Source organism: Pavona decussata, unplaced genomic scaffold (genome assembly GCF_977016875.1).
Source record: "Pavona decussata unplaced genomic scaffold, jaPavDecu1.1 SCAFFOLD_53, whole genome shotgun sequence".
NCBI classification, from domain to species: domain Eukaryota; kingdom Metazoa; phylum Cnidaria; class Anthozoa; order Scleractinia; family Agariciidae; genus Pavona; species Pavona decussata.
The window spans coordinates 1,517,419-1,544,301 of NW_028145475.1; the positions used below are offsets into that span (position 1 = coordinate 1,517,419).

The 26,883-nt window shown below is 39.1% G+C and overlaps 3 protein-coding genes across 12 annotated transcripts in view; 1 reads left to right on the top strand and 2 right to left on the bottom strand.

Moving 5' to 3' along the window:
• LOC146480388 (collagen triple helix repeat-containing protein 1-like) overlaps nucleotides 1-9,929 on the bottom strand; it is a 32,014-nt gene extending 22,085 nt beyond the window's left edge. Inside the window, exons 1-4 of one of the 5 annotated variants that reach the window (XM_085109545.1) lie at nucleotides 9,788-9,929; nucleotides 7,747-7,875; nucleotides 6,284-6,616; nucleotides 5,227-5,759 (exon numbers count right to left, since the gene is read on the bottom strand). In XM_085109545.1, coding sequence (XP_084965671.1) covers nucleotides 5,403-5,759; nucleotides 6,284-6,616; nucleotides 7,747-7,860 — 804 coding nt within the window. In that variant the 5' untranslated portion in view covers nucleotides 7,861-7,875; nucleotides 9,788-9,929 and the 3' untranslated portion in view covers nucleotides 5,227-5,402. Of the gene's footprint in view, nucleotides 1-3,447; nucleotides 3,576-5,226; nucleotides 5,760-6,283; nucleotides 6,617-7,746; nucleotides 7,876-8,074; nucleotides 8,431-9,775 lie in introns of those variants that run through there. The other 4 variants (XM_085109546.1, XM_085109544.1, XM_085109549.1 and 1 more) reach the window with 4 other exon arrangements.
• LOC146480391 (collagen triple helix repeat-containing protein 1-like) lies at nucleotides 305-9,849 on the bottom strand. 5 transcript variants are annotated; one of them, XM_085109552.1, is made up of 4 exons: nucleotides 9,788-9,849; nucleotides 2,134-2,262; nucleotides 1,186-1,500; nucleotides 305-896 (listed from the first exon to the last, which is right to left on the bottom strand). In XM_085109552.1, exons 2-4 carry the CDS (start codon nucleotides 2,251-2,253, stop codon nucleotides 540-542), a joined length of 792 nt encoding a protein of 263 aa, XP_084965678.1. In that variant the 5' UTR covers nucleotides 2,254-2,262; nucleotides 9,788-9,849; the 3' UTR covers nucleotides 305-539. The 5 variants fall into 5 exon arrangements, with proteins under 5 accessions (XP_084965678.1, XP_084965677.1, XP_084965679.1 ...); XM_085109551.1 differs by having other exon boundaries at nucleotides 9,776-9,794; XM_085109553.1 differs by lacking the exon at nucleotides 9,788-9,849 and adding an exon at nucleotides 3,448-3,465.
• A 7,644-nt stretch (nucleotides 9,930-17,573) lies between the features above and the next one.
• LOC146480392 (collagen triple helix repeat-containing protein 1-like) lies at nucleotides 17,574-23,476 on the top strand. 2 transcript variants are annotated; one of them, XM_085109556.1, is made up of 4 exons: nucleotides 17,574-17,696; nucleotides 19,568-19,678; nucleotides 21,005-21,331; nucleotides 22,755-23,476. In XM_085109556.1, the coding sequence occupies exons 2-4, from the start codon at nucleotides 19,592-19,594 to the stop codon at nucleotides 23,121-23,123; spliced, it is 783 nt and encodes a 260-aa protein (XP_084965682.1). In that variant the 5' UTR covers nucleotides 17,574-17,696; nucleotides 19,568-19,591; the 3' UTR covers nucleotides 23,124-23,476. The 2 variants fall into 2 exon arrangements, with proteins under 2 accessions (XP_084965682.1, XP_084965684.1); XM_085109558.1 differs by having other exon boundaries at nucleotides 17,575-17,696; nucleotides 19,568-19,663.
• The last annotated feature ends 3,407 nt before the right edge of the window (nucleotides 23,477-26,883 follow it).

Below are 26,883 nucleotides of genomic sequence, written 5' to 3' on the forward strand. Positions count from 1 at the left end.
TTAACTTATTTTTACGACTAACAGTTAAAATTTTCCCTTTCCTACGCCTAAGGACTAAAATGTTTGGTCGTTTTACGGCTAACGGTTAACCCCATTGAGACCTCTTACAATGATTCCATGTCCACGTACATCGATTGATGTAGGTTGATTTCTAAGTCAAGTAGAACTTGGCGTGACATAACCGACAAACTGAATTCTTAAAGTAATGTTGCTAGGAACAGCGGCATTATTATTAAATGAAATCTAACCGTGATTAGAACAAAGTTTTATGGAAAGAGTAACTCAAGGATTTCCTGACATTAAAGAGATTTTCACAATTTTTTTATGCTTTATTTATGTCATAACGTTATCATTATACAATGTATTGAAAGTTAACGAGCATTGTGCTTTTTAAACAATATGGAGACAAACATGTTAGTGAGCTGTGAGCTTTAAACCTATTGGTATGCAGGTTTTCTTTGTTTCTTGCTCTCCTTTTTGTTTCCAAGAGATCAATTTCTTCAAGTCTTCGAAAGTCTAGTTGGCCACACGTGTCGTGCTTACTGTTGAGCTTTCGCCACTTCCTCAACAAAGATACGGACCATTGAGTGCCAGCCCGTATAAGCGTCGGCAATTTTGTGACCAGTTATGCACTTTCCAACCCAGAATCCCACTCGCACTCTGCCCTTGTGAATTCCATTACAGTGACCTTCAATGTGACGGTGACGATGGAGGTCGTGGCCAATTCCTTTTGCCATGTAGAATGCCCCATCAATGGACCCAGGAGAGCTGCACTCGGCGCCATTGAAGGTGAAATACCAACGACTGCAGCATGAGTCACAGCCAGCAATCCGAAGGTTACCAGCGAAGTAGACATGGAGGGCACTCTGTGTGTAGTTCTTTACAAATTCGCAGCTCTGTAATATGAAAATAACCATAATGAATTAACGTACAGTCTCTAGTTAAACCAACCAGTTCCTCCCTTCGTTCTACAACTTTTGCATCTTTTCATAATTTGTAAATTAACATATAAATGCAAAGCTTCATTCAATAAAACTGAGGCCAATTTCTTGAATGTTGGTGACGTTTGGCAACTCATTTTCTTCTCGGTTTTCTTAAGTTTTTTTTATGCTCCACACATTGTTTCAATTCAACTTATTTGCCCTTCAGAGTACTTGCAATATTATTTGAAAATAAATCACTTACGTATATCTCGCCCGTGTCTCTACCATCCCCTCGTCTCCACGTGCATTCTTTCCAATTCATGTGTGAGGATTCTGGGTTTCCACTCTCTCCTTTCTCCCCTCGCCTTCCTTTTTGACCGGCTGGACCCTGGATCCCAGGTTCTCCTTTCTGTCCTTCAGCACCGGGAGGTCCCTGGGGTCCAGTCTTTCCCCCGCTCCCCTGTTCTCCCTTGGCTCCATCACGTCCGTCGCGGCCAGCTGCCCCAGAGGTTCCTGGGATGCCATTTACGCCTGGAATACCATTTACACCCGGTTGTCCACCATAACACACTAGAGGCTGGTCAAAAAATGAATTTCGTATCAAGTTATAATTATAAGCAGCTTACTCTTCATACCATCAGTGTTACTAGATGCCACTTGGCGATAAAAACTTTAAGTGTGAAAACAAATTGCAAAAGCTCGGGTTACCAAGGTTAACTGAATTAATGGCATTTTGATTTGGTAAAAGGAAATTACATGGATCTTATTCTTGAACGGGCCTTAATTTCGTAAAGAAATGGAAGGGAACCGAATTTGTTTTGAAACCAGGAGCCATAATCAGAGACGGAAACCGTGACGGGATACATCGAAGGGCTTGTCCCCATTTGTTGTAGCAAAAAAATCTATTTTTGGAATTAATTGAGCCATACGCCGGCTTGACGCACTCGCATCAATAGTTGGGATCGTGCGTGGACAAATTGCAAAATTTTTCATCCGTTCAAACAAAATGGACTTTCTCTTCATTTTCCATATAAAGTAGTAGCCCACGCAAATTTGCGTGTATCCGCGCGGGAATATGACGTGAAGGGTGGTACAATTTTTTCTAAAAATAGATTTTTTTTCTACAGCACGTGGGTTTTCGTGGACTCCACGCTTACCTGATCCCTATCTCCGATTATGGGTCCTGTTTTGAACATGACAGATGTCTCACCTTGTTGTCAGATGGCTTGATGCTGCTATTGGTATTTTCCACCGCGGTACACAAAATAGCCAGTGGTAAAATCACAAAACATAACACATTCAGCGGAAGGTTCATTTGAGATTGTGCCATTTGTCTGGTCTGTTAAAAATTAAAATATAATGACAGTCAAACTTAAGAAAAACTTAGCTAAACCAGTAATGTGTGATGTTTTTGTCGTTAAATTGTTATCGTCAGCTATTTTCTTTGGCAAAATCATTCATATATATTGGAGGGGCTTAGTTTAGCTGGGTTATTTTTGTTGCGTAATTTCACCATAACGGGAGTGAATGTACGCCCCTAAAAGACGAAAGGACAAAACGTAAGGCCAGCTTATAAATCAGGTTTTCGCGCATATGGAAGTTGTTTACAATTAAATTGCTTTCAACTTTTCACTAAATTAGCAGGCCAATGAGCGTTTTTTATCCGGCGACCATTCGAGTATAATCAGTACAGTTTCTAAAGCTCTATAGTTAGTAGTCCTGTAGATTGCCAACCAAATCAGCTTGGTTTCCTTGCCGTGGTAGTACAGGTGTTTTCCCTGTGCGATGCAGTCCTCATAACATTAAGCATACACATTTCGTGCCAGCAGAAAGCGCACCTACATATTGGCCTCTTCAAAGCACTTCCGAGTGTGTTCATCAAGAGCCGATCGAATTAGAAGATAAGTTTACGAGAGGTTGATTCTTAGGAACCAATACTCAGAAATGAATGAGTTTTGCATTTCTGGTATTCAGTGAAATCGTGAAGGAAAACAGTACTGAAAGACAAAGAGGCTATAAATTTTTAAAAGCTGAAATAAGATAAACTAAAAGAAAAACTTACTGGCAAATTCAACAAATATTTGCAAGAAGTAAAATAGTGATGTTTAACAGATAATAGCCACACCCATGATGTCAAGGAAAGAAGCATAAAAATAAAAGGGTTTTCAATTAAAATACTGTGACCAGATTTCTGTTTTCATCAGCTGTTTTTATCTCTTTAATATTTATGTCAATACTTTCTGCTTTCCAATGTAAAACTTACTGCAGCTAATACTTAAATTTTACAAAACAATGCTTGGACTTCGTTTTGAGGTTTTATTGAAAATAACTCGAACATGTACAGTAGCTCGAAGCAAAGCGTTTGTTCCTTATTATAAGTAAATAATTCAGACTGAAGCCCTGTTTTGCTGTAGTATAATTATTTCGTAAGTTGTCTTTACACTGAAGATTACAAACAAGGATTCTTCTCCTTTCCTATTCACCCTCAAACAATATAAGATTCACTATATACCTGACAACTCACCTAACACTTCCAGCACGACCGTAGCTTACACTGCTCGGTTTAGTTATATGGCGCAACAGCCTTGCTCACTTATAGTTTTATCAACCAATCGTATGGCAGAAACCTGGCATGAGTAAAATATGCATTGCTCGCTTGAAGTGTAGCAAAATATAAACAAGATAGCTTGTTATGTATCCCGGAATATAGGGAGACCCTACAGGGGGTATAAGCAGGGGATATACACGAAAGAAAATATCCCTCGGGTTAGCTGATGATCATGCATGGTTGCCATTTGTAGTTAGGATTATTTTTAGAGATAGAGCATATAGCAATCGCTGTTTAGCAATGGCTTTTCTAATCATTCTCATCGAATTAATTCAAGTGTAGCTAGCATGCTTTTTTATAGGTAATCATCTATTGTTGAGGCGAGAGTTGATTGTGTCTATTTGTATGTGTAAGTTGTATGAATGAGTTTTCCTCTTCGCGACTGAAGGACGAGAACGACGTTTGTTTCTCATAAAAAAGCTGAGAAGATGGGCAGTATAAGGAGACTAGTCATTGGAGAGAAAGAGTAGCTGTAGAGTATCGTTTGCAAACATTTCATGATCATCAACGCAAAAGTGACAGTAATGTTTTGTCGCGGTTGTTTAGACTGTACATCACTTTTAAGACTGAAAGACAAGAGCCCTAATATTGTACTTCGTTGAAGTTAAAGCACGTTTATTTTGATGAAATGGAAAATTATCTGCAAATAATGAGCAGCGCTTTTCAAAGACTTTTAGTGAAGGATTTTTATTAAAAATGAACTTGAAAACTTTGAATTGTCTCAAACTCTGGCTTTGTTTTAATCAACATCAATCGTGCCAAATTGAATCACTTGTGGCTTTACTAATCCCGTACTGTGCATGCCTTCATGAACGCACGCCGGCTAACCCAGGATTGGTTTTGTTTACGCACTATTAGAAATAAATATCGTAACAATTTGTTACTGACATCTTTTTCTTTAAACCAGACCAAATAACCGCTTTGTAAAGGCATAGTCACTGATTGTCTCCAAATGACAAGATCTGTTATCCTATGGCAATACTGATTTTCGTCAGAATGGTCAAATATAGACTGATACAGGGATATGTATATAAGTGAGCTATTGTTAGAATAACGGTATACAAAATGATATGGCGGTCCGAGGTACACAGGAAGATTTACGTATATCCTGGAACAATAACGCAGCTACATTTAGGATAGGATTGGCGGGACAGACTGTTGTTCTCAAAGCGAATCAGAAAGGTCATGAGCTGAAATCATTTAAGTCCCGGCTACGACGGGTATGAATTCTTTTTAATCCAGTTTTCTCCTCTCTTCAAAAACCAACACTTCTAAATTCCAATTCGCTCTGAAAAGTGTTCCTAATTAGTGCTCTTCGCAAAGTTCATTGATGACACTTGATTCTTTTTGCCAATACTTCTGTAATTACTATTAATCAGTATTGTTAGCTACTGTTTGATTGATTCAACTCTAATTTTTAAACCTGTTAAATAATTTTGTTTTATATGGCTGGGGTTGGTTAAATATAGGTATGTATGGATATGTCAGTGGGTTATCGCGTATGTACTTCAGAACCATGGAACACTTGTCAAGGAATACTGATCTTTGTTTAGATGGTTATAATGGCTGTAAGCAAAAAAAAATGAATGCAAGAACGAAAAACAGCAAAACAGGTAACTAAAAAGAGAAAACAGAACCCAGAAGAAATAAAAAAACGAGAAATAAACAAATAAACAAACTTACAAAAAATACACATTTGTTTTCAAACATCCTGAGTTTATTTATCACCAGCAAGCAAGTTTACAATTAGAAAGCCCACGATAATTTTAATAATTTTAATATCCCGTCAATCTGCTTGACTACTTAGAAGAACTTGTTAGCTAGCGTCCATTACTGAAGCGTTTACACAGGATGGATGGATTGAGAGAGATCTATGCCTGAGCTATGGGAACCTCTTCAACGAAGATCCGGGACACAGATTGCCAACCTGTCATTGCATCACCAGGGATACCACCACCGTAACAATTGCCGACCCAGAATTCCACGCGCACCCTTCCTTTTTGGATGTTGTTACAATGCCCTTCAATATGGCGGACACGGTGAAGATCTTGACCGTTGCCTTGCCACATGTAAACGATGCCGTCAATTGGCAGAGGAGCTGAACATTCAGCACCGTTGAATGTAAAGTACCAGCGTTTGCAACAGGCATTACACCTGTAGATCCTCAGGGCACCAGTCCAGGATACGCGAAGAGCTGTGTCAGAGAAGTTCTTGGTGAACACGCAGTCCTGTACAACAATAATAACAATTTATTCTGTAAGAACATAAAAGGAAACGTCAGAGGTTCGCCCTATGGAGGACGTTCCTAATAAAACATACAATCTACAAATGTTACAATTAAAATTAAAAAGGATAAAAAATTTAACTTATTTTCAAAAACTTTCTTGATTTGGTTTTACAAGTGTTAAGTGTTAAAAGAGCTTTCTTCCGTACTTCTTTAGGGAAGCGTTTCAGTGCTTCATAACTCTGCCAAAAGATGAATAAAATCAGCAATAAAGCTAAGCTCTTGTTAATTTGTTATATTTCCATATTGTGTTTAGTAGTACAGGTTCACCGTTGAGTTTGAATGAAAATTAGACATTACCCCCTCCTTTGTGTGGTCAAAATTTTGCCCCCCCCCCAATCTATTAGGATGTCATTCTATATTGCGGCCCCCTCCCGTTCCCGATTACCCCGCTCCTGCTAGTTATTGCACAGTCCCTTAACAAAAACGATTAAACACAACATGTCTTTATGATGTTGTATAACTTACCTTGATCCGACCAATGTCTTTCCCATCGTTCAAGTCTTTCCAGGCGCACTCTTTCCAGTTCTTAAAAGGCATCAGACCTGGAGTCTCAGGAAGTCTACTTGCCCCTTTCTGTCCGCGCTCTCCCTTTGGACCAGGAGGGCCCTGGACACCAGGTTCTCCTTTAGTACCATCTTGTCCATTTACACCAGGAGGACCCTGGGGTCCAGTCTTCCCTGGGTTTCCCTGATCACCTTTGGCTCCTTCACGGCCATCACGTCCATCGCGGCCTGGTACCCCAGGAGAACCAGGGTTGCCATGCATGCCGGGTGAACCGCCAAAACAGAATAGAGGAGGCTGGTAGTTTAATAAAAAGATGACAATTCTGTTAATATATGCTTTAGAAGTCTATCTTGATAGTCCGTGCATAAATAAAAGTATCTGCAGTAAATTGTATCGAGATTGACTGCACAAAACAGTGCCCGTTCTTAATCCACACAAAAAGGAAACAACTACAAACATCATACTTCTCAAAGTTAACTGTCCCAGTCACTATAAACTGAAATCCGCTGTTCCTAAAAACCTCACAACAAGGACTTGTTTGATGAACTTACTATACCTCAGCTTTCTACGTATCTCCTGTTTAGATTATACTTTGAACCACCCTTCCCCCGGGGGGGGGGGGGGGGGTTCATTTCAAACGATTTAATAAAAATAAAGTTCTGACAATAACATGACTTAAGGATTTCTGAGTATACAAATAAATGACATTTCCCGTCATTTTCCTCTGGTGGTTTTTGATCGATATTGTAGCCACATTACATGAGGACCAACATTAATTGTGACGACTGAATTTTCGTAAGTAATTATGTTTTACTGAGATTCTTTGCTTTTGTGATCGGTTTTACAATTTATTTTATTTTATTAGCTTCGCCAACACAATATAAATATATTCAGATAATCAAACAAAGTAAGAAAGAAAAAGTGGCAGGGATTCCGCAACAGCGTGAGCCAGTTACTGCGGGCCTATTAATCACTTAATTTTCAACAAAAGCCCCTCTCGGGTAGCAAATATTAACGTATCTAATTCTCTGTCAGCAAGAGAAGTTAGCGGAGATTCTTGATCTTACGAGGTTGGGGCTGAGGAGATTACGGTCTGATAATGAAATTGAAATCGAGCTGTCCTTTCCGTTTACAGGAGAGAAATCCCACAGCTTGATCTTGTCCTTTGATGCTTTTGTTAGACAGTAGTCCCACCTGTAGGTAATCAAAATTCCCTAATCGAGAACGAAACCTCCAGCCACTGAAACTGACTAAGCTGCGTGTTTGTATTTATTTATCTTTTGAGTTGCAGCATCAAAATGTATTCTTTTTATTGTTTATTAACGGCTGACAGTAAATCAATATTTGTTAAGATATGACATTCGATATGCCCTGAGTGTTAGAAAGGCATTTTTGAGTCATTGTAAACTCAATAAGTGACTCACCATGTTGTATGATGGTTGCTTGGTTTTGTTGTTCGCCGCTGCAAAAAGTACCTGGACGGACATCACCAATAATGACAACAAGGCGAGAGGCACTTTATAGGGAACCGTGTTCATTTCTTCTTTGATCGGCTGAGGATAGAATTAAATTAAGAAAAATTAGTCCAGCAAAAACTCAGCAATATTTACGCGGTGTTGATGATGGTAAGAGGAAACCTTATTACTGCGTTGATTTTTAATTAAACACTTTCGATGCTTTGCGTCATAAAAAGTGAATCTCAAAAGGATTTTAACTCTTTGATCGAACTGAGCTATCAACTGCTTTGCTTACCAATAATTGAATCATTAACTGCCTTGTATGTTATTATCTTTTTGGCCTCCTTATTATTCGGCGTCTATTTTCACAAAAATGTATCGATCAAACACTTTCAATGAGATTGTCTTATAAAAAGAAAATCTTAAAGGCTCAAGTATTATAATTTTTTTCTGCATCTATGCTGTACGTCATGATGTACGCTAAATTCTAAAACAGGTCTCCCTATGTTTTACCCCTTCTTGTCCAATATGCCGCTTCAATAGTGTCCAAGAATCAAAGATGAGCCGCGGAGATGATGAGCCTGCGGCAACTTTGTACCTACATAACCTTTTATATTTGCGCAAACGCCATGAAACTGGATGACCTGTTCAAACATTTTTCTGGGAACAGATTGATGTGGTTAGTTAGTCAGTCTTTGAATTTGGTGTTATCATGGCAACCAATTTTTGACAGGCCTTTTTCAGAAAATGGAAAATCCCATTTTTAAATGAAGAAAAATTAATTTTCTTACACTAGCTCATATGCTTTTAGCTCTTGTTAGTATTGTGTTATTGGTTTTTATTACTTTTCGTTAAAGTTTGGCGCTTTCCTGAAGCTTTTTTCCTTTTTGCATGTAGATAGATCACTCGGAGTCACTTGTACTTTTTGTCTCTTAATAATAACTGATCTCAAGGCAATGAAAGTGTCATGCATTGAAATTAGAAGGAGGGGGGACATTTTTCATTTTAGGAGAGACTAGAGTGAATAGTAGCAAGTGCACTGCGGCGAAAATGACTTGCTTGGATTGCTTTCAACTTTTCACTAAATTAGCAGGTCAATGAGCGTTCTTTATCCGGCGACCACTGGTGTATAATCAGTACAGTTTCTAAGGCTCAGATTATTTACACTCTATAGTAAGAAGTAGTCCTGTAGATTGCCAACCAAAGAAGCTTAATTGGTTCCCTTTCCGCGTTAGCACAGGTGTTTTTCTTGTGCGATGCAGTCCTCATAACATTTAGCATACACATTTCGTGCATATCTATTTCGTGCCAGCAGGAAGCGCAGTTTAATAGTGGAATCTTCAAAGCACTTCCGAGTGTGTTCATCAAGAGCCGATCGAATTAGAAGATAAGTTTACGAGAGGTTGACTGTTACGGACCAATACTCAGAAATGAATGAGTTTTGCATTTCTGGCATCCAGTGACATCGTGAAGGAATACAGTACTAAAAGACAAAGAGGCTATAAATTTTTAAAAGCTGAAATAAGATAAACTAAAAGAAAAACTCACTGGCAAATTCAACAAATATTTGCAACGAGTAAAATAGTGATGTTTAACGGATAATAGCCACACCCATGATGTCAAGGAAAGAAGTATAAAATATAAAAGGGTTTTCAATTAAAATACTGTGACCAGATTTCTGTTCTCATCAGCTGTTTTTATCTCTTTAATATTTATGTCAATACTTTTTGCTTTCCAATGTAAAACTTACTTCAGATAATACTTAAATTTTACAAAACAATGCTTGGACTTCGTTTTGAGGTTTTATTAAAAATAACTCGAACATGTACAGTAGCTCGAAGCAAAGCGTTTGTTCCTTATTATTAGTAAATCATTCAGACTGAAGCTCCGTTTTGTTGTAGCATAATCATTTTGTAAGTTGTCTTTACACTGAAGATTACAAACAAGGAATCCTCACCTTCCCTTTTTACCTTGAAACAATATAAGATCACTATACCTGACAACTCACCTAACACTTCCAGCACGACCGTAGCTTGCACTGCTCGGTTTAATGAAATGGCGCAACAGCCTTGCTCACTTATAGTTTAATCAACCAATCGTATGGCAGAAACCTGGCATGAGTAAAATATGCATTGCTCGCTTGTAGTGTAGCAAAATATTAACAAGATAGCTTTTTATGTATCCTGGAATATAGGGAGACCCTACAGGGGATATAAGCAGGGGATACACACGAAAGAAAATATCCCTCGGGTTAGCCGATGATCATGCATGGTTGTCATTCGTGGTTATGTTTATTTTTTTCAGGGATAGAGCATATAGCAATCGCTGTTTAGCGATTGCTTTTCCGATTATTCTCATCGAATTAATTCAAGTCTAGCTAGCATGCGTTTTTATTGGTAACCATGTATTGTTGAGGGGGAATTGATTGTGTCTATTTGTATGTGTGAGTTGGTTCTAATGTATAAGGGTGGGAAGTGGGGGAGGGAGAGGGGGAACTTATGAGTTTCCCACCTCGCAACTGATGCGACGAGAATGACGTCTGTTTCACATAAAAAAGCTGAGAGGATGGGCAGTATAAGGAGGTAACTCAGTGGAGAAAAAGGGTAGCTGTAGAGCAGATGTTTCTCTTTGTTTTTTCTTTATCGTTTGCAAACATTTCAAGATCATCGATGCGATCGAAAGTAACAGTAACGTTCTGTCGCGGTTGTTTAGAGTGTACATCACTTTCAAGGCTGAAAGATAAGAGCCTTAATATTGTACCTCGTTGAAGTTAAAGCACGTTTATTTTGATGAAATGGAAAATTATCTGCAAATAACGAGCAGGGCTTTTCGAAGACTTTTAGTGAAGGATTTTTATTAAAATGAAAACTTATTGAAAACTTTGAATTGTCTCAAACTCTGGCTTTGTTTTAATCAACATCAATCGTGCAAAATGGAATCACTTGCGGCTTTACTAATCACGTACTGTGCATGCCTTCATGAACAAGTGCCGGCTGACCCAGGACTGGTTTTGTTGATTCACTATTAGAAATAAATATCGAAACAATTTGTTACTGACGTCTTCTTCTTTAAACCAGACCAAATAACCGCTTTGTAAAGGCATAGTCATTGATTGTCTCCAAATGACAAGATCTATTATCCTAGCGCAATACTGATTTTCGTCAGAATGGTCAAATATAGACTGATACAGGGATATGTATATAAGTGAGCTATTGTTAGAATAACGGTATACAAAAGAATATGGCGGTCTCTATTCTTTACCAGATCCGAGGTACGCAGAAAGATTTACGTAGATCCTGGAACAGTAGCGTAGCCACGTTTATTCTTAAGAAATGCAAAACTGTTACACATCAACACTCCTTTTTTGCCAGATCGTCCCGAATCAGGAATGCTCTCCCAGATCAATTACGTAATACTGGCGTTTCCTTGTCTATCTACAAGAACCTACTTTAATAGTAGTACTATAGTGCTTTTGAGAATGTTTACGACGAGAAAGCTCATAAAAACGCAGAGAAAAGTATCCCAGCATACGCAATGTTGTTAGCACGGGGATGAATTTCCCAAAAAAGGCTTTCTGTGTGCCTATTGGCAGTTTAAGGTTCGCAGGGTATTGTGGTAAAATGTGCAAGGCCATCTTCAACCGTATAGTGGTATTGTTCCCGTGAACTGGGAACTGAATTATTTTTAGACTTCGTAGTTGCACTGTATTTAGTTTTCCTTTTAGGGTGGCTGAACACAGTTTGCGCGCGCCTTACATATTCTGTCAGTGATGCTATTAAGCGCGCGCTAGGGTTGTGATAAGCAAACACTATCGATCCCTCGATTTTATACCAAATGGATCACAAAGGTGAGATTTGCTCTTATAATAACTCAGTTTCTCGTTTGTGAATCCTTCTTCATTTATCACCGAACAACTAAATTGAGTTTACGAAGAGCTAAGCCTTTTGCACGTTTTTCTTGTTTACTAACACCTGTATACTGGAAAACTGTGCTCGGCCACCTTAAGCCAGAGGGACCACTGTAATTGACCTTAGCTGTAGTGTTTCCCCAGCCAATTCGTTTCTTTCTTTAAATTTTGCATCTGTGTAATTTGTTTATTCGTTTGTTTGACTTCTTTTTGTGTCTTTTTTTCTCTTTCGCATGGCAAAGCTCAATAAAATAAAAAACACTGTATAACTCCACACTATTATGATTATTTTTGAGATTATGATTGTGCTTCTCTGGGTATAAAATAAACCACTCTCAATATTTTTACAAGATCCATTCAATCATTGACAAATTGAATGGAACATTAAGGCTTTAACAAGGCACCAAAATCCATCTCATGGTTACCATTACAAGAAACAGGGCTGTATGATGCAACTACTTTTTTCTGTTTTTGATGAAGTTTTGTTTGAGGCAAGTTGGAACCGATGTGGCAGAGTATCCTATTCATGGGGCAAAGTTTGGAAGAACTTAAACCAACCGCGAGCTTGTCATTTTGTGAGTCGACACAAAAAAGAGTCCACGGTTGTGTTTTTGACTCTCGGTTTGGTCTCTATCATGTCGCTGTCGTGTTAAGTTGTCTACGCAGTATCAGCCTTGCAGTTAATTTCAATCACCATGATTTTAAACTCGGACAAACTGTTTTGGTTGCCGCAGGATCCGTGGTCATTTTGAATTCCTCTTCTAAGGTCACGAGGCCGAATCTTTTAACCGACTTCCATAACGAAGATACATAAAAAGGTATGGTAAGTCACCAGAGTTTACAACATGACGATTGCAGTTGGGGTGGCTTCTTTGACCATCTTGCAGGAAACTGGAACCTGGTGTGTGTTGCATCCATATGCAGACAGAGATGACAGATGACAGTGCTCCATTTGCTAGTGTTGCCGTTTTCTGTTTTTAATCCGTTCATTCAGCTCAACTGAAGTAAATCAAAAGAGTATTGTTTACACTATGAATACAAAATGCAGTTAGAAATGGGAACTTCGCCCGTGTGACAACATTTTGATTTTACAAATTCACTGACCCATGGTAAGGGCCAGAAACCAATGTGATCGCTCACCGCTTGCGTCATGCCTCTAACATACATATGCCATTGAACATTTGCACTCACTTATCTTTGCCTAGTTCCTAGGATTTACTCTGTCTTTCGTTTCGAATCACGTGGTCTGAGTGAAAGGAATTTACCGTGATGGCCTGGTAGAAAGCCATTCAGGAACTAGGCAACACTTATGAGCACGCACACAAGCCTGGCAGAGGGCACTCAAGAAAGTTTAAAAAGGTGAGGCTCCTCCAAACCCGTACCCTTTTTTTATACCATTTTTGACAGGAAAGGTATTAATACCGTTTTGCATACCTGCAGTAGAAACCACACGGGGCCCACACAAACTGTGTGACCGTTTGTATTTTGAATTTATAGAGGAAATGTATGGGAATGTCGAAAATCCTCGTATTATCGTACTAGATTGCGATAAATATTCTCATTTAACATCAAAATAAACGTATCTTTACCTTAAATGTTGTGTGTTGTCGTTCTTGAGGTTGAAGACGGCGATTTTAGCGATTTGAAGGGTTCGGCGATGGACGTTTACTCGAGTGTAATAGTAGAGAGATTGTTATTACTCTCGCGGAGAGGAGAAACCCTGGGAACTAGGTTGGGGTGGCGGAACCTCTCGTATAGTCCATTATAGGGAGCACCCTCCCCCCCTCAGCCTCGCACACAAGTTGACCGGATTCTTGTCAAGTCTGCTCTTATATGATAACGGTATTTTTGTGATGAACGACGCTGCGACCCATTATTTCTGGTTTTCTGGTAGTCTGATTGCCATGATGATAGTTATTATATTGCCATGAGAACATAATTCAGTGTTTTGCAGTGTTTGAGGCAAAGCTCATGTTTGCAACTGTTTAACCTTACGGAACCTTCAAGAGTGGTTTCCTGTGATGGTGTAACAATACTATTGACTATTGACGTCTATATTATTATCTGATTTAAACCGCATCATTGCACAGACATAATCGGAGTAATTATTCTTACGGCAATAATGTAGTTTGCAATCGTATAACGTATCACTGTAATATTACCTGAATTCGTAAACAGGTCTTCACAAACACATCTTCGGTGTTCAACACAATTTTATAAGCTATGTTTTTGTTTCCAAGCCATGATGATTTTCTCTGGTGATTCCTTTCCGAAATTCATATTTGCAAGGGTCCGCTTAGCACACATTTCCTATCGTATCTGTCAGAAACCTGAACGTAATGGGTCTCCCTCTTTTACGTGCAATGTTTTCTGACAACATAAATTGTAGCCACTTCATGTTAGCCATTGCAGTCAGTTATGCTTTTTAAAGAAAATTTCTCATTTATAACGGATTGAAACAATCATTCGTGCTTCTGTTTCTTTCTCAATAGTGCATGACTGTTTGCTATACCAATTATGCATTCCTTTAGACCGCGCATCATTTCCCAGACGTAATGGTTAGTTTTGCTGTAATTGCCTTGAAGCAATTTTCATTGTTTTAACAAACGTTCTAAAAAGACCGTAAACTCGACTAAAAACTCAAGGGGTTTCGGGCTATCCTTTAATTTCTATCAGCTAGCGAATCTCTTTTTTTTTTTTGCGTCACTTGTTTGTTTACTACTTATTTAACTTTTATTTTAGTCAATTCAGTTGTAAACACCAAATGTAGTTGTATTTAGTTTAGTATAAACATACCTACCCGCCTCGACTAGCTTCAGCTATTTGCGGGTAGGTATATAAACACCTTGTAACTGTCTATTTTTAATAAAGTGTTGTAAGTGTTGTTGTACTATCACGGATGCAGTCGTTAAGGCATTTTTGTGTTTCAAGGTCTGATCGTTCGCTTACTAGCTGCGTTGTTACTGCATCGCTTTCAAGTCACAATGAATTATAATTAGTTGTTACCGCAATCTTTATATGTTTGTATTTCGTTAGTTATCAGGGTTTTAGCTTTAGTATAAAAACTGAAGCCGGGCATCCTATTAGGATCTTAACGGCCATAGTAGGTTAGTTTGTCTTTCATCCGACTACATCTTTACCGTATCATTTTCTAATCCAAACACAATGGTTAGTTGCCTAAGGCGAAACTTTCATTTATTTTTATCAGGTCAGCAACACGAAATTTTCTATAAGGTATAAAGGCATCTTTGTGTTGCAATATTAGAGTGGGTTCGCATAGCTTGGCCACATTCTGGAGTCTGAAAGAATGGAAAAGTCATCAGAGATCTTAGTTACATTTGGTTATTGATTGCTAACTAGATAATCGTATTCCAGTGTCTCCAGTTTGTTGTGAATTGTTCGGTAACGACTGGGCGGGCAATATTGATTCTTACGGTATGGCAAAGTTGCTGTTTGTGGTATTAACATCAGTTAGCGTGATGACAAGGCACTTTTGTGTTGGGCACGTATGTTCCTTCCTATATCTAATGACTTTTATTTTCGTGTGGGTTTTTAAGCCCCCAAAAATCAACCCGCAACTGATAGACATGTATGTGAAGGAATTCAGTACTCATTCGAATTCATTAGTAGGGTGGTAATTGTACCATGACTGAGCCAATACAGATTTGCATTTACCATTGTATGTACAATTGTTTTTTGAACAACGATACTGTTTATCATTCCAAAATTTTGCACGTTTCTTAGGTTTGATGTTTGTTTCGTTACTAGGATGAAACTATGTTTAAGTTTAGGTTTAGCTTTCACCTTGAAAGGGTCTTAAGCTTTCGGGTTCGGCACTGCACATACACAACCGATCCTTCTGCAGTAAACCAGTAGTCGTTACAATGATAGTGTTGTGCGATCAAAGAGAGCCGATTTCCTTAACATCGGTTTTTTTCGGGGTTTTACCGCAAGGGTTTCTCGATTCGATACGGACAAATTGAACATCTTTCACCATTACTAGCAAAGGCTAATATTTGAGGTCATTGTTTGTGTAGCTGGCGAACCGACTTGAGTATTGATTCTAATTTGCCCGAAGCGTAATATCATCAAGCGTGGGTGGATACAAAAAGTGATAAACAACCAAAGAGAGGGGGTAATGCAAGGTTGGTTAAAACTGCCTTATCATCATCCGATTTGACACTCTTTTTTTTTTTTTTTGTCAATGTGGTAGTATAGACAACTTTTCCGTGCACTGATGCTGGATGACATACATTTTCGCTTTGTGCTTTTTTGTATTGCGCCCAAGGGACAGTTGTAACGCTAAGTGATTATAAGTTCTTTAAACAAGACGCAATAAAGCCACTTAACCACAGCACGCAAACAAACACGCATGACGTATGTCCTTAAAGATGTGTAAAACTGAGAAACGCAGTAAGCAAAGCATCGTTTCACTTTAGCTTTGCTGTTGATCGTCCATCGTCCAAAAGCGCAGGTCTATGAGTTTTGCCTTAAAAACTTGACTCTCGTCTCATACAGGATTTGCCCAATTCCACACCAAGACGTGATCCATCAAATTATACAATGAGGGAGGGTTGGGGTGGTAGTGTAAGGCTGGTGTAGGCTACTCCATTTTGTAAAAGACAAGCGTGTGCCGTCTCGAAAGGAAGGTTTTTCCAGTTCTTTAGTGCAAGCAAGGTGAAAATGTTTGTTGTTTTGGCGAAAAGATTGGCGATGATCTTTCCTTTATCGTAGTGTTTTCAAACAGGGTGAAACAAACCGTGACCAGAACGATTACGTACATGCAGCCAACGTCACCAATGCTCATCGACGTGTGCTCTACAAATTAAAAACTGAGCGAGTGCGTGAAAAATTCGGTTTTAATATTTCGACGAGTACAACTGAAATAAGGTTTGATACACTGTTAAAGCCCATGTCTGAATTCAGTTGAAGATTATATAGCATTTGTGGCAAGAAATTCGAACACGAAGTACGGTCAAATGATTCAAGGAGAGGCGCACTCTTTTTTCCCTTCCCCGTCCTAGTCCGGTCTCCTTTCCCAGTAAGTGCGCGCTCCTACGCTAAGATTTGAAAATTAATTCTGGTCTAGGGTATAACAACCGGATATAGTATGGCGTCGAATCGGCAGGAAGATTATTGAGCTACATGCTATATATCTCCAACTAAAATTCAGAGGAATAATTATTCCCGCCCTCCCTTCCTGTAGAATGTTCTCTGCGCCTCTTGGCTCATTTGCATCAGCAAAAAAATTCACTGGTAGCGGAGTGCATAAATTTGCACCTTTTCCAGAAAGCTGTGCAATCCTTTAAAAACATGCAATACAGTTAAATCTTGCTTCTTTTTTTTCCGTCCGCGTGTCAAGATTTTCAGTAGGGCATTTGTCATACATTTTTACTTGATAGTTTTCTCAGCGTAGAGGGCGTTTCAGTATTGCATGCGCGTTTTGTAAGTGGCTGTGGAGAAGAAATAAACGCAAGAGAAAGCAGACCGAGGTTTAGAGAAAACACTGTTTTTACTTATTTCCACACTGCTCTCTTCTACTCATCCCGTGTTTGCTAACACTGCCATGAGTGGTAAAAGTTCTCTTTTGCTTGTGAAGTATCTTTAACCTGATAAAGCTCCCTGCTGTTTCTCTCGTGCACTGTTTTACCAAAACAAATTAGCACGTCATACAGTAGAAAACAGGAGCCGCTACCAAGCTAAGGGCAATTAAACAAATTTTCCGTGTTGGAAAAAGCTTCACAAAGAATCTTTTTTTAGCACCGACAAAATGCTCATTGTTGACCAGTTCACCGACACAACATAATAAATAAATTACGTTAAAAGCCCTCAAAGTAAAACAAGAACATCAAATTGCATTCATCAACTTTTTTCCGCATTCGCCGGCAAACCACAAGTTCCCTGTTTCGCATCATTGGTCGGTTGGCAGAATGTATAAAGGTGTTTGGACCTAGTTGTGTTTTGTGCATTTTATTGCTGAAGCCATCGAGTGAAGGACTCACTGAATTTGGTAAGTGACTTTCAAATCAGGTTTAGCTAATGCTAGTTGCTAAATCGGTTGAAACAGGCATAGTTAAGATCTTTATTTCAAGCTTTGTATTCCTGGAAGTTTCATATTGAGCGGCGCTTAAATTCTTTGCACTGTTGAAATTTACGGATTGAGCCAATCCATGAATAGCCTTTAAATCGCTACTTGAAGGATACCGAGATTCATAATCCTCCTCCTTTGTTAGTGCTCAAAGACTTTCGATACTATAACATTATCACTTATAATGTTCTAAAAGTCTAAGGTAACCAGCTCATCCCAAAACATTTGTATCAGACAAACCAACTAACTGTGGCCAATATCTAAAATCACTAAACGAAATTAAACCACATATCAAAATTTCTAGTTTTCTAGAGATCATCCTTTGGTTTAGTCAGGTCCTTTTTGATGCAAGGTTTATCTGTTTTTCTGGCAGATACTTAGTTTTGCAGCTTTCAATCGAAAAATAACAGCAACTAAATTTCTGAGTTTTCATTGAAAAACCACTCCTGTTAGTAGCAGTAAACATAGCGATAGCAAATTTTTGCGTATATTTTAAATTTTAGATCGAGTTTATGAGCAAAAGGCAAAATTAAGGGGATTCAATTTAACTTGATTTTTGTCGATTGGAATCTGTGTGTTTTTGTGTTTGTTTTCTAACTTTAAACCATGCTTATTTAGATTCATGCTTTGGTTTGAAAAAACATTCAATTTATAAAGATCTTGTTGCTTTGATGCGGTTTTCGTAGCCAGTTTTGAAGCCTTGTGGTTCTTTACTTGACCCAAGTGAATCTTGCGACCATCCACAATACTGTCAGTTTTTATTGTCATGTTATTAAGCTTCGTTTTCTTTCACCCGCCAAATTGATTGTCATCAGAATTTCTGTGAACGTGATTTATGGTCTTCCACACAAAATCTTTCCTCTATTAGCGCAGTTTCGTGCAGTATCGATATTGCAGTATCTCTCTACTTGAAACATCTTGAATAGGTTTACAATAAATAACAAAAAGATATTGATGCACTTGTGAAACTTTCCGCATTGCGAGATCATAATTAACCCTGCTCGCTACCATGACCACCGACCCACGTCATATATGCAAACATGGTTTTAAACTGAGTAGGATAACTTTGTAATTGAAAAACAAGCAGATTAACAGACAAACATTGGTGATCCCTGCCAAGTTGTTTCTTATACCTTAAAGCAACGCTTGGCGGTTACCACCAAGGAACCTGCATGAACTTTTTCGGTGAAATTTTGTCCATCCAAAAAGAAAAAAGATAAATCACATCGTATGTATCAGGGAATGTCTTTAAATTTTTTAGTGCTGGGATCGGATCCTCTGACTCCATATAGTAAGGCTAGCTGCCTCATCCCCCAAAAAACTTTCACTAGCTGACTGCGCCTCATAAAACACAATAAACGGACCCTTAAAGTTAAAGCTACAACCAAGCCATGCATCACTGCGTATGAACAAATGAAACAAATTAAATCCATTTAATCAACGGTTTTTCCGCTTCGCGTGATAGTAGCTGTTTGATCGGTGCAAAGGTTCTGCGTGGGATTAATAGGAGCCAAAGCTTGTATCTTATTTATTCCGCCCACTACAGCAGTTAACCGCTGAGAGTGTTCTGGATGGGGTGGGTAGGGGGGTGTTAGGGGTAGGGACCGGGGTGGGGTGGGGATTTAAGCGTTGGGGATGAGGGGAGGTGGGTGGGGGTCACGACTCTGACATGGTATTTATAACCACAGACGTTTTACTTAGTAGTGATAAGCAGGTGGTTCTTTGCGCCAAAAGTGTTCAACAAGCTGGAGGCACAGGCACTCATTGTTTATTAATTCTCTGCTTTTCCACAGGAATATCTCTCCTGACTGACAATCATGCTGGCGATTAGAGTTGCCCTAGCAACGTTTATTCTGCTGCCTTGCCTATCTGCGGCTTACTATGACGAGGTCAACTCAAACCCAGTCAGTGATTAGTTATAAACCAGTCTGTTCACTCAGAAACGATTTATGGGAATACCACGAGTCACCTTAACAGGGCAATATGGTCGTAGGCCATTTCTAGCCTTCAGACTTTTTATCGCTTTAAAAAAGCTCGAAGCTACTCAAAGTGCGCAAACGGGGGTTCCGTTGTGCGAGGTCCAAGAAATTTTTCAGAATTTTGTGAATGCGGTCAGTAGAAAAATCGAGAAAAAACAGAATTTTATGATGATTGAAGATTACTATTTGATGCGTAGAATTATTAGATGCAGAGCAAAACAGACCACTGACAGCCCAAAATTTTACTGCGTGGTAGAGTGGTACACAACATTTAAAACTCTCTTTTAGTGCTTTCTTATATTACATCGCATTTTATAATCTTCAACCAGACTGCACGCTTAAGGTTACTATGACTAACGAAAAATTAATTTATTGATTTTTTCCCCGTGACGATTAGCAGTAACTCATTTTTGAAATAATTTAGCGATGTTGGTAACAGAGATGAAGAACGAGACATTTAGAGCCCAATAACAGATCGAAAGAACTCCTTAAGACGAAGAAACTACGTACATTACTCAGCAGACGCCCACAGATGAACAATAATAATCCTTTTTTCTCTATCACACGTGGAAATAGTCTGGTACACAGATTAGATCACCCTGATATAGAGAACCCCATTGATGCCACCTTGGAAAACGACGCGAAGTGCTGTTAGTCAGTCTTTGATTCAGGGAGGTTACAGAGGTTTATCCCAATACAACACTCCTATAAGAATATAGTAAAGCTTATATTTTATTAGTCTTAGGAAATCGGATCTTGGTTTATCATTTATTTAAACAATATATAGCACTGAATTGCTCCAAAAGCTAACGTAACAGGAAGAAACAGAAACGGCAAAACAGGGAGGCTAATTAAGAAGAAATGATTGGCAAGGCCCTAGATCAAGAAGAAAGGGGAAACATTTAGAGTCTGCCTAAAACTTCTGAACGCTAAATAAAATTGAAACATTACCTTGGAAAGAATTTCCAGGAACACCATACAGAAGCCATCGTTACTGGGTTCGTCTAGTTGCCTTGACCCATCTTTCATTTCCATGCAGTTAGTTCTTGGTTTTGCCTTGAGAAATACCTCATTTTCGTCACTGTCCCTAGGATTGAATGGCCCACAAAAGAAATGTACAGCGAAAATTAATACAATACTCCGGAGAAATGATTTTTTTTTATGGTGGATTGGCTGTATGGTTTAAATTTACCGGATGGAAAGGCGTGAAATGCAATTTTGTTAAATAATTTTTGCTTTGTAAATTCACAGAGTTCATCGTCGTCGAAATGTGGGTGTGAAAGCAGCAGTTCTGGCAGTAGCTGTGGCAGCAGTTGTGGCAGAAGTTCTGGCAGTAGCTGTGGCGGCAGCTGTGCACCAGGAATTCCTGGGGTTCCTGGTACGCCAGGGAATAGTGGCCCACAAGGTCCCGCTGGTCGTACTGGTGGTGAAGGTCCTCCTGGTCCCCAAGGTCCTAAGGGTACCCAGGGACCACGTGGACTCCAAGGCAACAGAGGACCCCCAGGCCCACTTGGAGGATCATGGAAGCAGTGTGTCTATGCGAAGTTAAATAACGGAATTGACAATGGATTGATTACGGTAAATTTAGTTGAAATCTGCTCTCTGGACCTGAAGTGGTTTTTGCCGGTATACTGTGCTTTGATTTGGTTTGGCGAGTTTGCACTCAAGATCCATATTTCGTTCAAAAAGCTCATGTGAACAAACTAAACATTTTAAACTCTGTCGGAGTGATGGTTGCTTTGAGAACGTTATCTTTTATCCGCGCGCAGCAAAAAATTGTGCCGATTATCTTGGTTTTAGTACTGCACAGTAATTAGATTGAAAATCGCTCTCGTCTCAGAACACCTGTTTTATTAAGGATATGGGGCCAGAATCTCGAAGCTCTCATATTTTAAGGTGTATCCTAAGCATTGCTTTTAACAATAGTTCATTGTGATCCCAACAGTATACCCTGAGAAAACTTTCCTATTAAAGGAAATTTTTACTGTGAGAGAGGCAGGTTCGAAGAACCATCAAATTCGTTTTCTTTATCCCCCGTAATGCGGAGTTTGCCGGACATTAAATCGCAATTCATCTTTGTAACATCTTATGGAGCCAATGTCCCTTCTTCACCCAAAAAACTGATTTATCACTTTAAACGAACGAATTAAACAAACAAACAAACAAACAAAACAAAAGACAAGCAACAACAACATCAACAAAGGATAGTCATACCTTTAAGTTCCGGAAGTCATAAATCAACTCGCTCGGGGTAATGAGAAATATATATAATGAATGAGTGAATGACCATCACTGGTCTGGTCGCAACTTAAGTAGTTGTGAGAAGAAAAAAAAAGAAAGAAACATTTCATTCATATTATACAGGATCCTCCACCTCCGAAAAGTTTTAGGTTAAAAGATCTAGATTAGAAATAGATTAGAGATTCCATCTCATATAACAGACCTGCCGAAAAAAAAACGTTCAAAATGGTACTTCGCCAATTGCTTTTTGTTGTCCTGGAAAAAGATGATGACTATATTGAAATCCCTATGACAATTGACAATGTAGGACTAACTAAATAATCGTTCAATTTACTATAATTACTTTCATTCTGTGTAAAATGCTTTAACTCTGTTACTACGTAAAGGTTTTGCTTGCCTGTATTTTGTAAGTTCTTGTTACTTTTCTCAAGTGTTCCTGTGTTCGCCTTGTCCCACCTCGATAAGTTTTGTACCTGTTTGCACGAAAAGCCGTTCATTTTGTTGTTTTTCAAATAAATTGTTGTTGTGGTAAAAAAAGGGAATAATCATCGCAGTTTTGTACGCAAATTAAGTAGTTGCGAAAAAAAAAAAAAGGCCTGAAAAAATTAAGGTTGTGTATTGAAGTACCTGGTCAGACAACGTGCTTAAATTATCCCCCCATGCCGTAATGGAAGTTTTTCCAAAGGGTAATTGGGAAAGGCAGTTTATTTAATTATTTTCAATTCTTTTAATATTCTTCGCTTTGCCTGTTTACTTTAAGACATGCACTTTTAACAAGGCGTTAAAGAGTACTGGCCTTCGCGTTTACTACAATGGCCCACTTCGCATCTACAACTGCAACGGCTGCTGTAAGCGGTGGTTTTTTACCTTCAATGGTGTTTCGTGCACCGCTCCTAATTCCATCGAGGGTGTGGTTTATATGAGAACAGGAGCCGCTCCGAATGCAATTAAAGATCTGCACCGCGTCCGCCATATTGAGGGAGTATGCATGGGGGTCCCGGCTGGGTCCGTGAAAGTGGGACTCAATGTCGGTAATTGTCACGGATACAGTGCATCCACTGATGCATACACTGGCTGGAATTCAGTGACCCGCATATACGTGGAAGAAGTCCCACCACCGCAGCTTTAGGTGCTTTTCAAGGAGGTTCAAGTTGTTATAAATAAACTCTTTTGCAGCTGTTTCACTAACAATCTGGCAATGCCGGACGTTTCATAAAGTAGCCAAATGCAAATATATAACTTTTTGCGCGTTTTTTCGTTGATAGGAATAATGCTCTCCGTGTACAATTAATGCTTCAGGTTATTAATAGTCAAAATGTTCAGTAATCATTACCGCAGTTGTTAGTGAAGTCGAGTGATCATTTATTTGTTGAGTTTTACCAAACGTTCTAGCTTTTAACGTCCTCCTTTGAGTCTCTCGTTTAATAAATAGCTAAAGGTCGCCTGCTCTTATAATAAAAACTACCTTGTATCAGCTTAAAATGTGTGTACCATAACCTAGCAAATATAAACCTCGTTCGGTTTAGGGTGTTTTTCAATCGGGTGTCAAAAAGTAATTTCGCTTTTCCTTTGGCCCAGTGCTTCACTTCGCTCTTTGATTGGTTGCCGAATTTCGCGCCAATTTCTCCACTTTTTTCTCAACCAATGAGGAGACTTGCCCGCACGCGTTCTTTCGCGCTTGGCACCGGTTACGTGCATTTGCTTCGCATCAATTTCTGATCGGTTCATTGCGCAGTTGAAGTCTCTCATGACTAGCCAGGGTGTTTACTTTGGTTCTCAATTGAAAACTCGCTCTTATCAAGTGGTGCGTATTGCAATTCCTTTCAGAAATTGAAATTTCAGTAATTATCGGCAACCATTCGAGGCCATGGTTGTCAAATTCGTTTACTCTTACAGGGTTTTAAATCTATAGAAGTGCGCTTTGTAGCTAGTTTCTCCTCTTCCGTAAGGTATTAAACAAATCGGTTTTTTTTTCACAACCAAGGGGGCTAACACTCTCTCACCTGTATCATTTTTGTTAAAAAATCTAAAGTACGGATCAGAATCGACATCAAAGGAAACTCAAAAATGATGGTTCAGTTTTAAAATGTCTCTTTGGATGTCAATTTTGGCTGCCGACTGCAAGGATGGAAATAACGGATCACCAGTTACAAATTCAAAGGTGAATAGGCCAGGCGTACGTTGGCTTGAAACACCTCAAAGCACTTCGGGTCCGAAAAATATACTTTGCGTGTGCAATTTTCATTACCAGCAGAGAGATAAGATTCAATACTGATTAGCGTTGTAATCGTAAACATATTGGACTTGTTTGCACGAAAGACTACTGCTAAACAAAAAACAAAAACAAACTGACGTGCTTTTACTAACTTAATACAGATTAATCTGTTCGGGTGTTTTAGCTGAAAATTTAAGCTGCAGAAAGTTTTAGGAAGCAAAATTTTTTCCCCCGAATTCACGGCGCTTTAAGAAAATGCAAGCTAAATCCCCCCTCTTTTAACAGCATATTCGCCCCTTCGAAGACAAAGAATTAGTGGTACGAAATATTGAGCTGACATCGTTCCAAAAGAAGACCTACAGATTTTCTTTACGAGTAAATCCTATTTACTGAATGCCATCCGAACAGATATCCACCGAAAAAAAGCCCTTGCGTGCGCCTGTCTTTTTGTGGCTCCGTTTTGTCGCCCTGTCCAAGGGGTAAGCAACCCCTTGATGTGAGAGCATGTTCACGCAGTCCATACTGACGATGAAAGACAATCCCTTTGTACAGCGGTGATTCGAAGGACAATTGTTTAACAACTGAAGTTCTATTAACCCCCACCACCCCCCGCATGGAGGTGACTCCCTTTTCTCCGATTAAGCTCCCCCGCTCTCCAGGGTAGGAAACAGAAAAAGAAATACGTCAAAACTCAGACGTACCAATAGAATAAACATTAGTCAGTTCTTCAATGTCCAGAAGTATTATTGCGATAAGGTAAAACTAACTCAACCTTTTTAATGGTACGTTTGGTTTTGCTCAAAACTCATGATTGAAATGATTAAAATCCGTCTCTTTGTTCCTCTTAAAGTCCGTGAAGGGGGATAGTGGGGTTGGAGGAAAGGTGTTTGTTCAATCGAGACAAAATAAAGCGTTTTTCTCAGGTTACCAACTTAGCGCACATATATTTTGTGACGATTTTGCTGGATTGAATCACTGAAATGAATTAAAGGTCTCTATCAAGTTCAAAAGTTTTGAGCTTCTTCTTTGATTCTGAGAATTTGGCCTTTTTCCCCCATTAAAATCGTAATAACAAAACGACGAACGAACGAACGAATAAATACATGTGCCGATAGCCAGCAAGGTTGGGAGGGAGGACATGGGTTCAAAACCTTCCATGAGAATTTCAAAACCTGACATCTAACAGCTCAAAATGAACACACAGAAGAGTGACCTCTTGCAACATCATCCTCACCATGACAGCCAATACTCCAACTAGTCAGCATCATCATCATCACCACCACCACCACCACCATCATCATCATCATCATCATAATCATCAAAATCGTCATCATAATTTATTGTCAAAAGTTGATCGCCATCAACACCACCACCCTCACTGTTGTGCCTCATCTACTGCACAAGCAAACTGAAATTACTCCACATTTGGAATACTTCATGGCTGTCCGCTTTAGTATTTATTCTAAGGTGCAAGTTTGCCCTCTTTTCACGATGAGGGAAAAACTTGAATGGCTTCTCTTTATCCATACGTAGGATGGGGCACAGGAACTTGTCTATTGCTCCAATCTTCCAATTTTGGGGCTTGTTAGGAAATTATAGGTAAAACACTGGCATGATGATTCCAAACAGCTTCCGTATTCAAGGCTAAAGAGCTACTGGTAGACAAAACAACAACAACAACAAAAAACACAAAAACAAAAACAACCTAAAGTGTGGTGTCAGTGATTATGTGTTTCATCTGCCAAGACTTCAGGGATGATTCATTAGTTAAGTATGAGGTACCATAGCAAAGCCATTGACCCTGTGACCCTTGTAACAAAGTATAACATATAACTTAATATTTTAATTCTAAATGGCTAGTACAACAAGTTAACTGTTTTTCGGATACTGGGCATTTCAGAAAACTGAGCATGCTCCAACCAGGAAGCTATCATTTTCTTCCTTTTTTTTTTTTTTTTTTTTGCAGTTGCCTATCATTATTGGTTATCTAACAAATCCTTAAAAATATATAGTTATATACCGATTTTTTTCCCACTAATCAGAGGGAAAATGTTTGCATTATTCATGTTTCGATCCGCCTCCGGTAGGTACCGTCACGCAAATTGGCTAATTTATTATTGACGGTTTGCATGTGAGGTCATGGCGGCCATGTTGGTGGTCAGGAACAATAAGATGTTTCTCTTCTGGGAGTTCACTGTCATTTTTATGCAAACTTTGTGAACAAATTTTCTTTTGTTTTGTCCACCAACATGGCGGCAATGCAAACCACCTATTATGAATGATATGTGTATAAATTTAATGCTAGGTGTTACTGAGATTACAATTTCTTCATCATTTTGTAGCACTGGAGACAGGATTGTTCTGACATTTGATGAGTTGTTAGTTCTAGGGGAATGAAACCACACTTCTTGTAAAATTCTACAGCATTCAGCGAGGAGTGGACAATCAAACAGCCTGTCTTGCCAAAGTCCTTTGCCCTTTTCTCCAAGTCTTTCACAAGTGCAGATCCGACGCCTTTTACCCCGCAATCAGGATCAACAAACAGCCCCCTGATCTGCATTGCCGTCCCATCAGCAGAGCCATTGGTATCACAAGTGAGATGACCAAACCCTAAGATCTCCCCACCTTCTCCTCTCTCAGCCACTATGATTTCATGTGCTTTTATGAAAGGAAG

Excerpts from the sequence above, each read along its gene's own strand:
- LOC146480391 (XM_085109552.1), bottom strand. The coding sequence starts at position 2,253 with ATGGCACAATCTCAAATGAACCTTCCGCTGAATGTGTTATGTTTTGTG. Across the intron at positions 1,501-2,133 it reads TCAAGCCATCTGACAACAAG|CCTCTAGTGTGTTATGGTGG; the intron begins GTGAGACATCTG and ends TTTTTTGACCAG. Across the intron at positions 897-1,185 it reads GAGACACGGGCGAGATATAC|AGCTGCGAATTTGTAAAGAA; the intron begins GTAAGTGATTTA and ends TTCATATTACAG.
- LOC146480392 (XM_085109556.1), top strand. The coding sequence starts at position 19,592 with ATGCTGGCGATTAGAGTTGCCCTAGCAACGTTTATTCTGCTGCCTTGC. Across the intron at positions 19,679-21,004 it reads ACGAGGTCAACTCAAACCCA|AGTTCATCGTCGTCGAAATG; the intron begins GTCAGTGATTAG and ends GTAAATTCACAG. Across the intron at positions 21,332-22,754 it reads TTGACAATGGATTGATTACG|ACATGCACTTTTAACAAGGC; the intron begins GTAAATTTAGTT and ends GTTTACTTTAAG.